The 16,294-nt window shown below is 41.7% G+C and overlaps 1 protein-coding gene across 4 annotated transcripts in view; it reads left to right on the top strand.

The window, feature by feature from the left end:
• Positions 1-14,517, top strand: part of MARCHF6 (membrane associated ring-CH-type finger 6) — an 82,757-nt gene extending 68,240 nt beyond the window's left edge. For all 4 annotated transcript variants that reach the window (XM_072958853.1, XM_072958852.1, XM_072958855.1 and 1 more), the window contains exons 23-26: positions 4,776-4,865; positions 6,890-7,022; positions 7,962-8,097; positions 10,835-14,517. In XM_072958853.1, the coding sequence (XP_072814954.1) occupies positions 4,776-4,865; positions 6,890-7,022; positions 7,962-8,097; positions 10,835-10,925 (450 nt within the window). In that variant the 3' untranslated portion in view covers positions 10,926-14,517. The remainder of the gene's footprint in view (positions 1-4,775; positions 4,866-6,889; positions 7,023-7,961; positions 8,098-10,834) is intronic.
• Positions 14,518-16,294: the final 1,777 nt, after the last annotated feature.

The following is a 16,294-nucleotide window of genomic DNA, read 5'->3' as shown; positions in this document are numbered from 1 at the left end:
AGAAGAAGAACCTCCATAAACTTCATTTAATAGCAAATATTTGCTTGAATGCTTTAATGCGTGCCAAAGCCCTGTACTGTTTGACTTAGATGGAAGTAAGGCTAATGCAGGAACATCTTGAGGACTTACCGGCGGGTCAGAAAGATAAGGAGACTGTGCTGTGATGCGGGCAGGCAGGAGGAGCTGCAGGCCGTGTAGGAGCGGTGTTCCCAATCTTGGGGGATTTCAGATGCGGTCTTTCGTAGGAGAGAATGTCTAGGACAGGCTAGTAGAGAGCAGAGGGGTGGTAAGAAAGGAAAAAGCATATTCCGGAAGGATCGAGTGGACAGACCTTGAAGTGAGACAGCACACGTACGGGGGGAGCTGCCTCTTATTCGCAGGTGAGGTGTGCTCCTAGGTTAGAACTGGAGCGGAAGTGAGCAGGAGTGGGCAGGAGTCAAAGAGCATATTGGGGGGGGGCTGCAGCTCAGTGGTGGAGCGCATACTTAGCATGCCCGAGGTCCTGGGTTCAATCCCCACTACCTCCATTTAAATAAAATAAGTAAATAAAACCTAAATAGAAAAATTTTTTAAAAAGCATATAGGATGCGTCTCTGTGGGAGCTGTATTGCAGTGTGGTCTAACGGTATCGGTGATTGAAGGAAAGCTGTTTTTACAGGATAGTGCCAACTAATAAAGGTAGAAGAATTAATAGAATTAGAAAAATCCCTATTTTGCAATAATTAATAAAGTAATTGATTCTGAGAAGGGTTGTCAGTGGATGCTGAAGCCGTCAGGTGAAGGTTGATGGGTCTTTAGTTACTGTTGCTGCAATAACAAGTTACCTCCCAGCTACAGCTTACTGGCTTAAAACAAACATTTGTTTTGTCCACAGAGTCTGTGGGTCAGAAATTAAGGCAGGGGTATCCACTTGTGTTTGTTTCCTGTTGTCTGGGATCCCATCTGGGAAGACACAGTGGCTGTTCGATTTGACAGCATCAGCTGGAATATCTGAAGACTCCATCACTCGTGTGAGGGTTGATGCTGGTTGTTGATTGCGCCTCATCTGGGCTTGTCAGCTGGATACCCTTTCAGCTTGGTAACCTCAGGATACTTGGGCTTTCTCACATTGCTCTTCAGGGAAATGAGTGTCCCAACAAACAAGGCAGGAGCTACAACGCCTTTTATGACCTCATCTCAGAAGTCCTACAGCACTGTCTCTACTACATTCTACTAGACGTGAGCAAGTCACAAAGGTTGGCCCAGATGTAAGGGAAGGGGACATAGACCCCTTCCACTCCATGGGATAAGAATTTGCTGGCATGTTTTGATGCCACTACAATGCAGAAGGAGTTGTTTGCATACGGGGAAAGTGTCACAGATTTCTTGATACCTCAAAGAGAAACGCACAGCTTTGTAGTGGAGGGCTTAGGCAGATGCTGCCTTAACCCAGTGGTCGCTGCAAATGCAGCAGGCAGACAGTACATGCCTCCTGACATCGTGTGGTATGCAGCATGGAAGAGGGCAGAGCAGCCCCTGGCATCGGGGAGCTGGCTTGGCCTTACCCCTTAGGCCTTGGTGTTCCCTGTTGGATGTAAACAACTCACAGAACATCATCATTACACAAGGCCACTCTGACCACAGTTGATTGAGACAAAAGCAAGACCCCTGTCTAATCATGTGTGAACACAGGCAAAACATGAGCTTGTCTAAACCACAAAAATGACCAAACACACCCTGCCCTGGCTGACATGATTGGTTGCTCCTTCATTTCCAACTACAGATTTATTACCCCGAGTCTGTCCCCTCTGGGTAAGATTTAAGGGACCCAACTACAGATTATCTATACTTTCTAAATAGCATGTGGTATGGAGCAAAGCTCTGCTTCCTTAAATCCCCCCCAGATGACCTCACACAAGCTGAAGAACTGAAATCAAGCCTTTTCTAACACTCTCCTTGCTGAGGGTTCCACATACCCCGTACTGTGTGGTCTCCCTCACTGTACTCAGTATCATTGCAGCTTGTTCAGTTAGACCTGTGTTTCCGGTGGTCTTGACAGTACCCAATTTCACGTCCTTGGAGAATTATTTGAAATTACTCAGTTTTAAGAATGCTTATATATTATGACCTATCAGTTTCACTTTTCAGAATCTCCTGCAAAGCAACATTTACCTGTGTGCAGGAGGCATGAACAAGGCTGTTCTAATATGTATCATTTTTTATAATGTCAAAAAAATTAGAAGCAAACCGGATGCCCATCATGACTGAATAAAATATGGTGTATCTTTTTTTGGAATCCAGTGCAGCAATTAAAAAGAAGGAAGTAAAGCTGTATGTTTTGATATAGATAGCACTTAGACATGTTTTTGAGTAGGGGAAAAACACAAGTTGTAGATAGCACATGTAGCATGGTAGCCATAATGTTCTGGATAAAATCCCAAGGTTTGGAAGAATATCTTGCTTTTCCTCCATCCCTGACTCGAAGCTACTTGCCTTTCTTGCATCGAACGACTGCAGATCTATGGGAGTCTGGGCTCTTTTGGAATTCTAGCAGGGGAACTACTGTGGTGTGTCCTGTGGGAAAGGACTGGAAAGCAGTGGATCTTGAAAGAGCTGGAACCTCAGTGATTTGTGGACCTCCTCAGGTGAACATTAACCTCACTTGGGTGCCTTTTGGACTCCCAAAGGCCAAGAGAAGGCTGAGTTGGGAGGATTGAATCTTCCCTGCCTGTGAGCCTTGAAAGGATACAGAAAGTATGAGGAGGCTTTCTCCATGTTCTTCCTGGGGGACTGTTGGCTTGCTATCCCGGAGGTCTAACGAGTAACAGATCCTTTTGCAGCCCTATGGGATATTCTGTCTGAGCTTCTGAGACACACTGAGCCTACAGAGAAAAATAAGAAATGCTTTGTGTAAGGGGTTTCCAGCAGCCACAGAAAGAAAGATCAGGCAGAACCATCAGAACACATGCCCAGTGACAGAGAACTCTTGTGGAGCCACAAGCATCCAAATAGAAGAATAGAAACACAGGCGATTGAGGTGTGTGTGCATGCAGGCACAACAGCAGCCGTCAAGCGAGGTGAGGTTGGTGTGGTGTCACACAGCGTGGATTTCAAACAGATTCTGGGTGAATAGTCACCACTGAGGCTCAGGTTGGAGACCTGGATGACTAATGCACAGGGCAAAACTGAAGAATAGGAAATTAAGGGGAAAGGAAGTGTCTTGGAGGCTACATCTAGGAGATTTAATATACCCATAATAAGGATTCTACAATGCAAAAGTATGAGGCACCACTGAAACAAAAATAGGAGACAGTTTTAGCTGAATTGAAGAAAGAACTGATTCTGTAGGTTGAAAGGGTTCATCCTATTTGGTGAAATGGAAATTGGTGAGAAAAACACATATTTGGGCATATCTTAGTAAAATTTCTGAATTTATGATTTCTGAAAGAGAAATCATAAGCTTCAAAGAAAAAAAAAAAGCACACTGGCAGTGAACTTTGTAGCACTGAAAACCGTAAGTAGAAGGGCAATTAGAGGCCATTTAGATAAAACAGACAAAAACTAAGCTTTCTGTACCCAGACCAAATGTCATCCAGCTGTTCATCTGTCAGGATGAAGAGGGATATTTGGGAATATGCAAGAGTTCAGTGCATCAGCCTCTGACTCAACTTGAAGATCTTTTAGAAGACCAACCAACCAACCAAACCAGAAAATCAAAACATCAGGCTCAAGATAATGGGCAGTGAAGAGGAGGGAAAACAGTATGAGCAAAATCCATGTAAAACTGATACTGTGTAATTCCTGTGGGACATACGTGTGTAAGCATAGGAAGTGTGTAGGGGAAAGTGTGGAGGGTACACACTTAATGTCCACAGTGGTTGTTGCTGGGGAGGGGTTAGGATTTGTGCCGGGGGTCACAGAGGACTCCAGCCTTCTCTAGAAAGGGTTCAGTTTTATGTAAGAATAGATTTAGAGAGGTTAGTATAGCTCAGTGGTAGAGAGCATGCTTAGCATACATGAGGTCCTGGGTTCAATCCCCAGTCCTTCCACTAAATTAAAAAAAACAAAAAACAAGAATAGATTTAAATGTTATGTGATACTTAAAAAAAATACTTGTGTTTTTTTTAAAAAGATAAACAGAGAATAGGTTATGAAGGACTTGGTGTGCCACGTTCAGGGTTGTAAGCAGGGAGGTCTCCTTAAATGAATTGAGTTGCACTTTAAGAGACCTCTTGGTGGTGGGTGCGGGTGAGGGTCACTTTGACTGCCTGGTGAGAACGGGGGTGGGCAGGCCGGAGGCACAGTGAGGAGCTCGGTGTGACTGGAGGTTCTCACAGCAGTTGAGCAGCACAGTGAGTGCACCCACGTGGAAGCTCTGCACCTTTGGGATAATTTCTGTAAATCAGACGTGGCTCCACTGTTCTTTTGACATAAGTAGCTCAGTCAAAGCCAATAAAACAGCCTAAGGAAGGTTCAGTGAAATAAAATCAGGGCACTGTTTTATTTGATTGTTGAAATCACTATTAATGTAAACACTTTTTCTGGATTCTGTTGGTAAAATAATGCAGATTTTTGAAAGATACAAGAATGAATTTTGATAGAAACATTGAACTTGAGCTGTTGGAAAAAATTCCCTGGGTTTCCCAACATATGTTAGTCTTCTGTAAGATTGTTACTTACCCAGCAGAACTTCTGTTTTGAAATGTATTGTAACTAATGCAAGAAGATGGTATAGCCTCTGTTCTGGTTTATTGCTAAAAGCAAACAAAAAATCAAAGTGGTTTTTATTACCCCAGGACTGGGCGCTTGGAGTCCTGCACGCCAAAATCATTGCAGCTATAACATTGATGGGTCCTCAGTGGTGGCTGAAAACTGTAATTGAGCAGGTAAGCAAAATCAGTTTTCGGAAAAAGTCAAAGTGACAGTGATTAAGTTTGGCTTATGGGGCTCTTGTTTTCCATTTTCCCATTTTTCTGATTTTCCTACATTTTCTTTAGTGAACATATGTAACTTTTTTTTTAAAGAAGAAAGGCAGTTTGCTTTTTTATCACCATGAATTTTCATCAGCCACTCTTAAAACTTCCCTTATCTGAAAGTTAACCAGTATCTTAAAATACATAGAACCCTGTCCAAAGTAAAGGCAAAATTTAGCATGTGTGCTTTTTTTTAAGCAGGAGTTCTGATGAAGGCTTGATATTCAGGTTTGTGAGCCTGTAGTAGAGAAAAGAGGTTATTGTTCAAGGCAATAGATAAAGAAAAAGATAATAGATTTAAAAAGCAGAGCTATTTGGGAATATTCTAGCTACATGGCATCTAAGACTATTTTGTATTATTGAACCATCAGATAATTTGGTCATTGTGGTGATAACCTTGAAAAAGATAGATTGTGTTTCTGTACTCTGATTATAAGGCTAGAGCAGTAGGATAATTCACTTTAGGAAGATTGCTTCCAAAATAACCAGCGTAGTAGTATTTACTGATGTTTTAGTGACCTAGAGAATGTGCCTAGAGAATGTTAGTTACCTGGAGAATGTACTGTGGGCAGCCCTCTCATCCCTAAAGGGTAGCACCAAATGAATGCAGTGTTACGGTTATGTAGCACTGAAGGTACGCCTCCTCTATGTATATGAAATAAAGACAGCAGTTCTCAGCCCAATATGCACAAGAAAATCATCCAGAAATTCCTGTACCTGGAGCTGCTTGGGGCCAGGGAGAGCCAGGGGATTGGTGTATGTTTGCCTGCATCTCTCAAGTACAGGCACATTCTGAAGGGAGGTCGGTTGTGGGGTGAAGGGCAGTCCACCCATTCAGGCTGGGAGTACAGGCCAGCCTAGGTTCGAGTTGCCAGGTGAGACTGGCCCCTGTGGAAAGAAAGGGTTTGTTTAGAGGTGGAAGCTGTGGAGCACTGTTGATCTCTATAATACCTTACTCTCTGACGCATTCTTTCTCCTACATGTGTATAAGTTTAAATGAAATGGTTTGGAAACACTGGGATGCCTTTAACTCAAATGCATTCATTTAAATGCATTTGAGTTAAAAGGATTTTGTGGGGATCAGAAGTGGGCCTTTGGAACAGTAAGCCTGTTTTTCATTCATATCCAGATGCTCTGGCCCACTTATGAGGGCTCGAGGGATTGGAATGAGTGACACCACACTGTGTGACTGGGCCAGGAGAGGCTTCGGTGCTGGGGAGAAGACACGAGTAGTGCTCTTCTGTTTTTGTCCCCTTTTGCATGCCATCTTCACTTTCCATTATCCCCAAGATTTCCCCACTTCTATCCATTCTTTCCTCTGCATTACTATCTAGTAGAACTTTCTGGATAAGATGATGGACATATTTTAGAAATTCTTGAATTAAAAAGAAGTCCACTATAGAATTCTTTCATAGTAAATCATTACATAAAATCCTTTTGACGTGTTGAAACTTGATTTATATAAGCTTTTTAAAAACATGCTTCCCCTTATAATGTTTCCTTATATTCAGATAAAATGAATGCAGTCTTGAGTAATAATACAGATCACTCTTATACAGTTTATACATGAAGTTACTTCAAGTTATGTGATCTTCAATTAAAATTATAGGATGCCATCTGGTATTATATAGTGCAAGGCTAATGTAATTATTATTCTAGATTAATGTCTTACTATTTCATTCTTAGCAGAGTTAACTGCAAAGTGTAAGGAAGTAAATGCATTTCTTTAAAAACTTACAGATACCATACTTAGTTTGTGTTCCAGAATTTACCTTGAGTTCCAAAAAAAAAGTAATCATTTTTTTCCCCTTGAACCATTTGAATCCTTTTGGGCTGGTGGATGCAGCTCCCTGTGTCTTGAATTCAGTAGAGATTGCTCTGTTAACCTGGAGGAATTCATCTTGTATTCTGGTTCTGATTTTCCTCCTGTGTTTCAGGTTTACGCAAATGGCATCCGCAACATTGACCTTCACTACATCATCCGGAGACTGGCAGCGCCAGTGATCTCTGTGCTGCTGCTCTCCCTGTGTGTCCCGTACGTCATTGCGTCAGGCGTTGTTCCTCTACTAGGTGGGTGATGCTGGCTGGGAGCTCAAGTGAGCACCTTTACTAACGTTGTTATGTTCTTGTCACTTCCGGTATCAAAGGCTACTTGGCTCCAAATGCTTTGTTTGTAAATATAAATCCACTAAAAGAATGATTTTAAAAGACTTTTTCTTAGATTTCACTACTCAGGGCAAGATGAGGATCATTAAGCTTTTTGCTACAGTTTTTTTTCTCTAGGCAGGTGAGAAAAATATTCACATTTTAAAAATGTTCTTTAGCATAAAGAAACATTTTATGCTAAAGAGACGCTCATTTGTGACACATCAACATGTAGACATTACCTCATCACTTGTGTACCGAGGAATCCTGACAAGACCTTACAGCCAACGTACGTTCACAGTTACAAGCACAAAGTTTTCTCTTGCAGATCTTTTTCTTCTACTGAATTCCCTCTGTAGGTCACTAGTAAGTTGCATAAGTCAGAAACCTTGAAGGTCATCTGCGTCACCTCAGGCTCTTTGCTCTCCGTGGTCTCCGAGTCCCACTGATCTGACCTGGAGCCCTTGCTCGTGGCCCACGTTGAGGTGAACGGTGGCTCTCTCCTTAACCTCAGCTGCCCCCCATCTGGTTTCCCTGCTTTGAACTCTCCACACTAATTCATTCTCCACACTGTGGCCACGATGACCTTCAAAAGCATGAGTCTCACTGTTCAGACCTCTCTGGTGAACCTCCTTTTGTTGGTTCCTCTGTGGCCTTTAAAACTCAGCCCAGCTCCGCACGTAGTTCACAGGGCTCCTCTTCGCTGTGGCCGTCTCAGGTTCCACTGTGCCCCTTGCCGCACCCCGTTTCATACAGGACGAGTTCAGTTAAGCACCACCAGTACCCTCTACTTATGGAAGGACATGTTTTCATTTCACTGTTGTTCTGTATACACTTAAGAGTTTTCCTTCTTTGGTTTTACAGGTGTTACTGCGGAAATGCAAAACTTGGTCCACCGGCGGATCTACCCATTTTTACTGATGGTCGTGGTACTGATGGGAATCCTGTCCTTTCAGGTCCGCCAGTTTAAGCGCCTTTATGAACATATTAAAAATGACAAGTAAGTCTGGACTTCTCCTCATCTGGCTGCTCTTGTTAAGATGTCTTATTTCTTAATTTTTGTGTCTAAAGTAATAAATCACAGGAGGGAAAAGTGCTCAGATTCTGGATATGTTCTGAGGTAAACAGATTTGCTAACAGGTTGGATGTAGGATGTGAACGAGGATTATCAAGGGCTTGGCTGTGTCAGGCAGCTGGCAATATGAGTTGTCATTTATGGAGATGAAAAAGACTGGGAAAAACTAGAGAAGAAGAATTTTTAATATCCATTTCAAATAATTTTCAGTCTGTTTTCAGATGTTTTGTCTTGACAGTATATTAGTTCTAGGTAAAAACAAGAAGGCTGCGTTAGGAATTAGCGGCGCCTGCCTTCTTGCAAGCCCTTCTTACAACCAAGGGCCATAGGCTCACTCTGACCATTGCCCAGAGAGGCTGTAAAGTTACTGCAGAAGTGTCATGGTGCCCCTGTTCTGAGGAAACTGCTGCCTGACCTCAGGGAGAAATTGAGAACAGCCAAAGAGAGCACCTTCTGGGGATAACAGCCATTTGACTCTCCATGTCCTGATGGGAGGCTGGATCCTCTTCTGCTTTAGATGGTGTCTCACAGAGAAAGGAAGTTGTGACCATCCATCCTGGTTTGCCCAGGAGAGCCCCAGTGTACGCATGCCGCCTTCCTGTCACTGTTAACAGCGCCCTCTTTTACCCCTGAGTGCCGGCTTTGGACAGCGAATTACACGGTCACCTTGTTTACTCTGAGGACTCTAAAGAGTAGTATTTTTGAGAATGAAATTTAGAGTGTTCAGGGCTTCTCTAGCACTTGTACTGATGGTAATAAACGCTGGAACACTTAGAGTGCTGAGTTCTGTCAACCATGAAAGAATGGGGAGGGGGATTTCAGTGATGAAAGTCAGTTTTTCTCACTTCGCTTGTTTTGGCGCAGCAGTAAATACTGCAGTAATGCAAAAGAGACACACCCTCGGCAGCTTCCTGAAGCCCAATACGCTCTGTTTCCCCATCTCTGTCTTCCTGCAGAAAGCGGTTGAACTGCAGGCTCCATCAGGGGTCTGTCTTTCTTGCCCCTGGCTGTCCACTCTCTCACAGTGCTTGATCGCCAGGGGCACCGAGCGTGCATGTGTGTGGGGTGGGGGGCACGAGAAGGGGCTAGGGAATAGAGCTAGGTGTGAGTAGAGTCTCCTTTTTCTGCCACTGAGTTACTTCTTGGTCCTGGGCAAGTTTACTTTGCTTTTCTCTACACTTGATATTTTGATACGATTTGTGATTGTGTGTGTGTGAAAGTAGTGCCAAGTGTATTATGTCAGATACTGCTGAGTAGTCATTGTTCAAAACATTTACAGAATTCTCACACTTTGAAAAAAAACTGGTTGATTGGGGAACAGTAGGGTAAGGAACAGTTTGCTTCAGGAATAGAATCAGGAAGACAAAAAGAAAAGGGATTAAACAGTGGGATCATGGATATAGAAGCAGTGGGATTAGTGGAATGTTTTTAAAAGGTGAGATGTTAAGCTACTTGGCATAAACTGCCAAAGCACCTCATTAGGCTTTTATGTGTTGACAGAAAAGTGATAGCTGAGAGCCAGGGTGGAGAACATCATGGTGAAAAGTGAAAGTTGGCACACCGAGCCCTCAGCACTTGCCAGGCCTTTGTTACCAGAGCTTTGGCGAGTCTTCTGCTCCCGAGAGCAGCCGCAGGACACAGGGCTGCGGTTCTCATCATACTGTGGAGCAGCCCGCGTCTCAGAGCCCTCAGCTCCCTGGCAGCCCTGTCACGCGCTGGCTTCATTCTCTCCTCTCACGCAGATGTGTAAAGTCTTACTGGGCACTCCTTGATCTGCATTGCTGGACCCAGTGCCTACGTGTACCCCAGCCCCTTCCAGTTTGTTGGCATCATTTTTGTCACCCACTGTCCTCCAGGCCATTCCCCTGAAGTTAGGGATTCACATCACTGCTTTTCCTTCCCCACTCCTGCCATCATCATGGGGATGAGAATCCTGATGGGGGGGCCTCCAGCCTTGTCTCTGTTTATACAGTCCCGTGCCTTTTGCCATAACCTCCCTGTAACCACATCACTTAAGTTTGGAAATGTGGAAATGCAGAACTTGGTCCACCGGCTGATCTACCTGTCAACTTATTAATACTCTTGCTTGGACCATAACCACCTACCCTGTGTCAGCTGCTCGCACTCACTCACTTCTCTGCCATCTCCCTTTGATCCCCGTGAAACCTTGTCCTTTGATTCTTCCTTTTCTCCAGAACTGGAGCTCTTCAGGATTTCCTCTCCTCCCTGCCCCGCTTCCTAATTATCATATTTCCAGTCCATTTCTTCAGCCCTGTCCACTAAGCTGTTTTATAAAACATGATCCACACAGATAAGTCCCTTAAATAAGTTGATACTGCCTTAGCCTCACTCTGGCCTCTGAGTACCCGAGTTTCTGGGAGCCCTTGACCCGGGCCCAGAGCCCGCACTGCGGCTACCGCACTGCATCTGGGGCCTCCTGACCGCCGCTGCTCTCCTGTCTTCCCGTAAGCCGCACCTTGCTGTGCGGAGCCTGCTTCTGTGCCTTTTACAGGTGTTCATTCTAGACTCCTTTCTACCTGCGAAACTGTTAAAGGGTTTTAAGTGGGAGTGAAGTGATTTAATTTACATTGTAAAAAATGTACCGGAAGAATGTTTAAGTAAGATCATGTCAGAGAGTAACCACCCTGTCTTTCCAACCCAGGTACCTTGTGGGCCAGCGCCTCGTTAACTACGAACGGAAGTCTGGCAAACAGGGCACATCTCCGCCACCTCCACAGTCGTCCCAAGAATAAAGCGGTGTCTCGGCTGCCTTGACCTTCCCCTTGCCTTCACGTGTCCTTTTTTGTGGACTTCTCTCTTTGGAGATTTTCCCAGTGATCTCTCAGCATTGTTTTAAGTTAAATGTATTTGACTTGCGTTCCCAGCATTCAGAGAGCAGCAGTACCAGGGCTGCTGCCCCTCCCGTGTCTCCTGACATCACTGCTGTCTGAGGTCTGTATATGTGTAAATAGAAGTTCCTGGATACCCTGAAACCTGGGATTAAACAGAATGTGCATTGTACATCTTTAAACAAAATGTATATTAATTTATTAAATCTAGTTGTCACTTTATTTTGGACCTGCTGTGATCTTGACAGGAAATGTGCCACAGAGCCATAGGGCAGAGGCAAGACTTCCATGATGTCTTTTGGAACACATTGTCACGGTGTTATTAGCAGTTCTTATTAAGTAAACTGTACATTCTGTCTCTCTTGGCTGTTCAGACCTTACCAAGGACGTAAAAGGAAACAAGTAGAAGTCAGCAGCGGAGTGTCTGTGGTAAGAAAACACGAGCTTGGGCTTCACTGTCAGTCGTTTTTGGAGGTTGTTCTGTGTAACACCAAAGCTGTTGTACATTTTCTATTGCCTGATTTTTTTTCATGTGTCTGTGTTTGTAATATTGTATAGTATCTTGTGCTAGGTGAGGAAATTATTTTTAATTTTGATAATTTAATATTCCTAGTGATCAGCATTGGGAGTTGGGTTTTTGTGCTTGTTAGGGGCATGTCTGTACTTAGAGAAAAAAAAAGTCCAAAAGAAGATTTTTCTTTAGGTTCCCCAGCCCCGTTTTTTTCCACACACAGCTGTCTTTCATGCAAGATCATAAATTTTGAATAACTCCATCAGTGATACTGCATCTGCCTGGGATAGGGATGTACTGAAATGTTTGTTAATTGTAGATGAGGTTTGTGATCTTAGATTGACAGCATTAGAGAAGACTGGTTAGAACCCTTGGTCCTGCTGGTTCGTGCATCATTAGGTGAGGATTAGGGCAGTGCATTTCTCCAAAGGTTCCAAAGCTTTTTGTTTACAGAATAAAACTACAAATAAAACCAACTTGATTTTATTTGACCAGAAGGAAGCTGGCTGAGCTGGCCTTTTTACATAGGAGTACAGAGTGTATTTCATTGGAAACATGCTGTAAAATCTCAGAAAACTAAACACTTACAAACTTGGTTTTCTCTTATAACCAGAGCTTCAAATTAGAAGTGTAGGGGAATAGAATGGGCATGTGATCCGAGTGTTTAATGGTACTGGTATGTTGTAAGCGTAGTGTTTGCTTTTGAGTGATAATTTAGAAGTTCTCAGAAAAAAAGGGACAGCATAGGTCTTAAGAAACCATAAAGGAATTTCCATATAGTATTAAAACCCTTAGGCTTAAGTCTAGGGATTTTTAAAATACAAGAGTCAGTCAAGCATAAGCTACCAAAATCAAAAGCAACGTGTTCTAGTTGCTTTATATTTCAACAGTTTTTTCTAAAGTGGTAAGCGATTACTTTAAAACATATTTTAAAACACCAGTATCAAAAAAAAAGTCTGATACAGGATTCAGTGTTACAGGTTTTGGCACTTTGTAGTGCCCCTTTCTCATATTTGAAATAAGGTCTTTGCTAGCCCTACCTTTACTTAGAAATTTAGTCCTATTGTAAAAATTAGGAGCGTTTTAAACATAATGCCACCTGTCATGGCGTATGTCTATATAAATTGTTCTCCTTGGGAGAAAAATGTTACCAAATTGGGCATCTAAATTGATTATGTCAATTTTAAGTTTTTTTTTAATTTTTCAGAGAATTTGTAGATCTTGATATAAAGTCATTGAAACACATTTATCTGTTTTACCAGAAAGAGATCTAAGCAGATACCACAAAAGATTAAAAATTGTTATTCTACAAAATTTTAAATGAATCTTATCAGATATTTTGTAAAAAAAAAAAAAAAAAAAAGAAAAAGGAAAAAAAAAAGAATGGCCAAAAAGTTGCCCTCCATTTCACTGGCAGATAACTTTATCTTGTCTTAAGGATTTCCCCTGGTTTTCCAGTTGTACTTTGTCCTGTTGTTTTCAATAAGGTGAATACTTTCATAAGGAAAGCATTTGCTGGCATACTATTTACTTGGGTAGCATCAAGGTTTTATTATTAACCAGTAGTCTTATAAATATTTAAAATCTCTAGTTCAGAAAGTGCTAGTATTGCTGCCCTTCTTCATGTAGAATTTTTAAAAAATAATAGTGTAGCTTTGCTTCATGTTACATTGGGCTAAAACTGTCTTCAAGGAAGTAAGTTAGGAAAAAAGACCTTTTTGCTTTATTTTTACTGTTTATAAATTGAAGACAAATCAACATTTGGGGTTAGTTTTACATGACCAGTTATCAAATGGTCATAGTATGAAGTGTGCAGTTGTGCATTACTAGCAAATTATGTTTGATTTTTAAACTATTAAGTACTAATAGTTGAGATGAAAACTGAAGAAAATGCCAATGTGAAGTTTGTCTATAGCTAGCCTTAAAAAAGTTCCGTGTTTTTAGGTAATTTTTTTTCCTGTTTTCTGGAGAAACAATGGAGATTGGACATCTCAATTCCAGATGTAAATGAAAAGTAATTTTTATTTCAACATTTAATATAACTGTTATTACTGTGGATTCTTGTCTTGTGTTTTTTCTTTCCCTTGTTCAAATAATAGAGAATAACGTTTTCTCAAATGATTTGATCTTAGATATCACTTCTGTATTGTCAAAATGCTACTCTTAAAGTGTAATTGTTGAATTTAGGTTGAATTGATGACCTTTTTAAAACAAAACAAATAGGAACCTGGACATTTTTACATTGTATTGTGTTTGCAAACACACACCCTCCCTCCCTCCCTCCCTCACGCGCTGTGGAGAAGGTAGCACCAGTCAGGAACGTGGGCACTTTTTTGAACATTGCAAGTGAGCTGCTTATTCTCATTTTCAGGACTGCGCTCTCTACTTACTGTGATGTTTTTTATATTGTAAATTAAATGGTTATGTTTAAAGTACCCCTTCAGAATGTCACCTATTCAGTCGCTGCCAAGAGGAAAACAAATGTCTTACCACTAAAGTGTTATTAGAGGCCTCATTTGTATAGATTGTCTAACTTCCTTGTATTTCCTTCATTTATTTGCCTCTTAGTTGGATGTTTTCCTTTCAATGCTTTACCGCCTTTTGTCATTTTTAGAACAGCCATCAGGAGTAAGGGTTTCTTTCAGATAACCCCCAACAATATCTTTGGCATTTAATACAACATAAAGGTAAGACAGGATACATGTTTTCATTCCCATCTATTTTGTTTGAGTGCTTCATTTTGTAGTCGTGAAATTAATATAGTACCTTAACTGAAAATGTAATGACCATAAGGCCTAGAAATGACCGTTGTAGAAGCTAAAAAAATAGAACACTTACTTATTTAGATGTCAGTTTTCTAAGCACCTTAGATACCCAGACCAACCTCATGTGTATATATTCTAAAGTGCTCCCTTTTTTATGTGGTCGTTTGTTTCTTTCCAAGTTGAGAGAAAAAAATTGAATAAAAATGTTAGTTGTAGCCTAGTTTTTTTTGGTTTGTTTATTTTTGCTTTGTTGCAAGATTGCTTCAGAATTACAGAAATGTGCATTATTAGCTGGCATAGGTAGATAATCCAGATTGTTAAAAAAATAATAATTATATAAGAAAAAGAACTCAAGTTACATATGATTATAGCCCCTCTGTTCTAAGTATGAATTTGAAAGTGCAGTTGCAGAAGACACACCATCCCCCTCCCTCCATCTGCTGTGCCTGGAGACCATCCTCACTGAGCAGAGTGAGACCTGTCTTCCTGTGCTGCAGGCGAGGTGCCACTCACCTCTGCGCCTCCGCTGTGCGGTCCAAGTGTCAGGCTTCACCGGGTTGTGTCTTAGATGGAGACTTGGTTAGGGTAAAACCAATCAAGCCCATTTTACATGCTGATCATACACGTGTGTCAGAGAAAAAGGAGAGGCTCGTGTGAGATCTTTTCCTCCTGAGTGCCCTTTGTGAAGAGGTCTTTTGTTTCTGATTTTTCTTTGTTTCTAGGTTCAAAACTTTCTTCTATGATTTTTAAAATATCAAGTGCTATTTTATTTCCTTTAAATGCAGTGGTGGTAGGCGAAATGCTGTTTGAACCTAGAGCGTTTGTAATCTGTGAAGTTGAAATTTTACAGCAAAGGGAATTGTACAGTGAATCTCAGAAAGTGGTCATTAATTCCCTCCGCCCACTGTGCAGTGTGCAGCCGCTCTTGCAGACAGAACCAACATGACAAGTGAAATAAGGCTCTGAGGAGGTAGCATTCCCCCATCCACCCCGTTTTTGTTTTGTTTTGTGTCTTGTTTCTAGCGCTGTACTTAGTACTGTAGTTGAGCGAAGTATGGGGTCTGCCTTCAGGGAGCCCAGTTAGAATGGAAAAGAACAGGAAAATGAGCCAAAGATACTATTGTCGGTAGGGATAAAATGCCACGAGGAACACAGAGAAAGGATCCACCTGTGGAGTCTGTGTTAACCTGGCTGTATCCTTGATTACTGTTTTGTATATGTCGTCACCCCTCGTCCCACACCCCACATGTCCTCTGTCACCCCCTGCAGTCTGCTTCTGCCAGTCCCATGTGGCACTAAAACTTCATATGTCAACAGTCAGTAACCTGATGAGGCCCCTTTCTATAGCACTTCACGTTGTTTAATCATCATCTTTGTGAAATTTCCTTTACATGAGTAACAGTGCACTGTCTTTCTGCTTTTCCGTGTTTGTTTAGTAACTTTTCTTAAGGACAAGAAGCTTTATATCTGGGAACCCCAATTCATTCCCTCCTTTGTTCTTTGCTTATCTGAATCAGTCCCTTCTGCTAGCCTCACAGATGCATTGGTTTGATGGAGCATAATAGACAGTCCAGAAATAGACTTACACATACATGGAGAGCTGCTTTTTCACAGAGGTGCAGAAGTCCAATAAATGGTGCTGGAATAATTGAACATCCAGATGCAAAATTAAAAATTGATCCATATCTCAAATTTGCAAAAATTAACTCCAAATGGACTGTAGTCCTAAATGTAAGATCCGTAACTATATGTGAAGAAGACAAAGCGGAAAATAATCCTGGGTTACAACCCCTAAAGCACCATCCATAGAAGAAGAATTTGACGAATTGGGCTTTATCAATATTGAGAACCTCTGCTCTTTGAAATGCACGGTTTAGAAAACAAAAAGACAAGTCATGGAGTGGCAGAAAATGTTTACAAAACATTTCTGATAAAGGAAACGCATTTGAAGTAAAGGAGTCTCTAAACTTGGTAGTAGGAAAACCTATTTTCCTATT

The sequence above is a fragment of the Vicugna pacos genome, chromosome 3 (assembly GCF_048564905.1).
Source record: "Vicugna pacos chromosome 3, VicPac4, whole genome shotgun sequence".
Taxonomy (NCBI): Eukaryota; Metazoa; Chordata; class Mammalia; order Artiodactyla; family Camelidae; genus Vicugna; species Vicugna pacos.
Note: the sequence above shows the minus strand (reverse complement) of the source record. Positions and strands in the feature narration are given on the sequence as shown.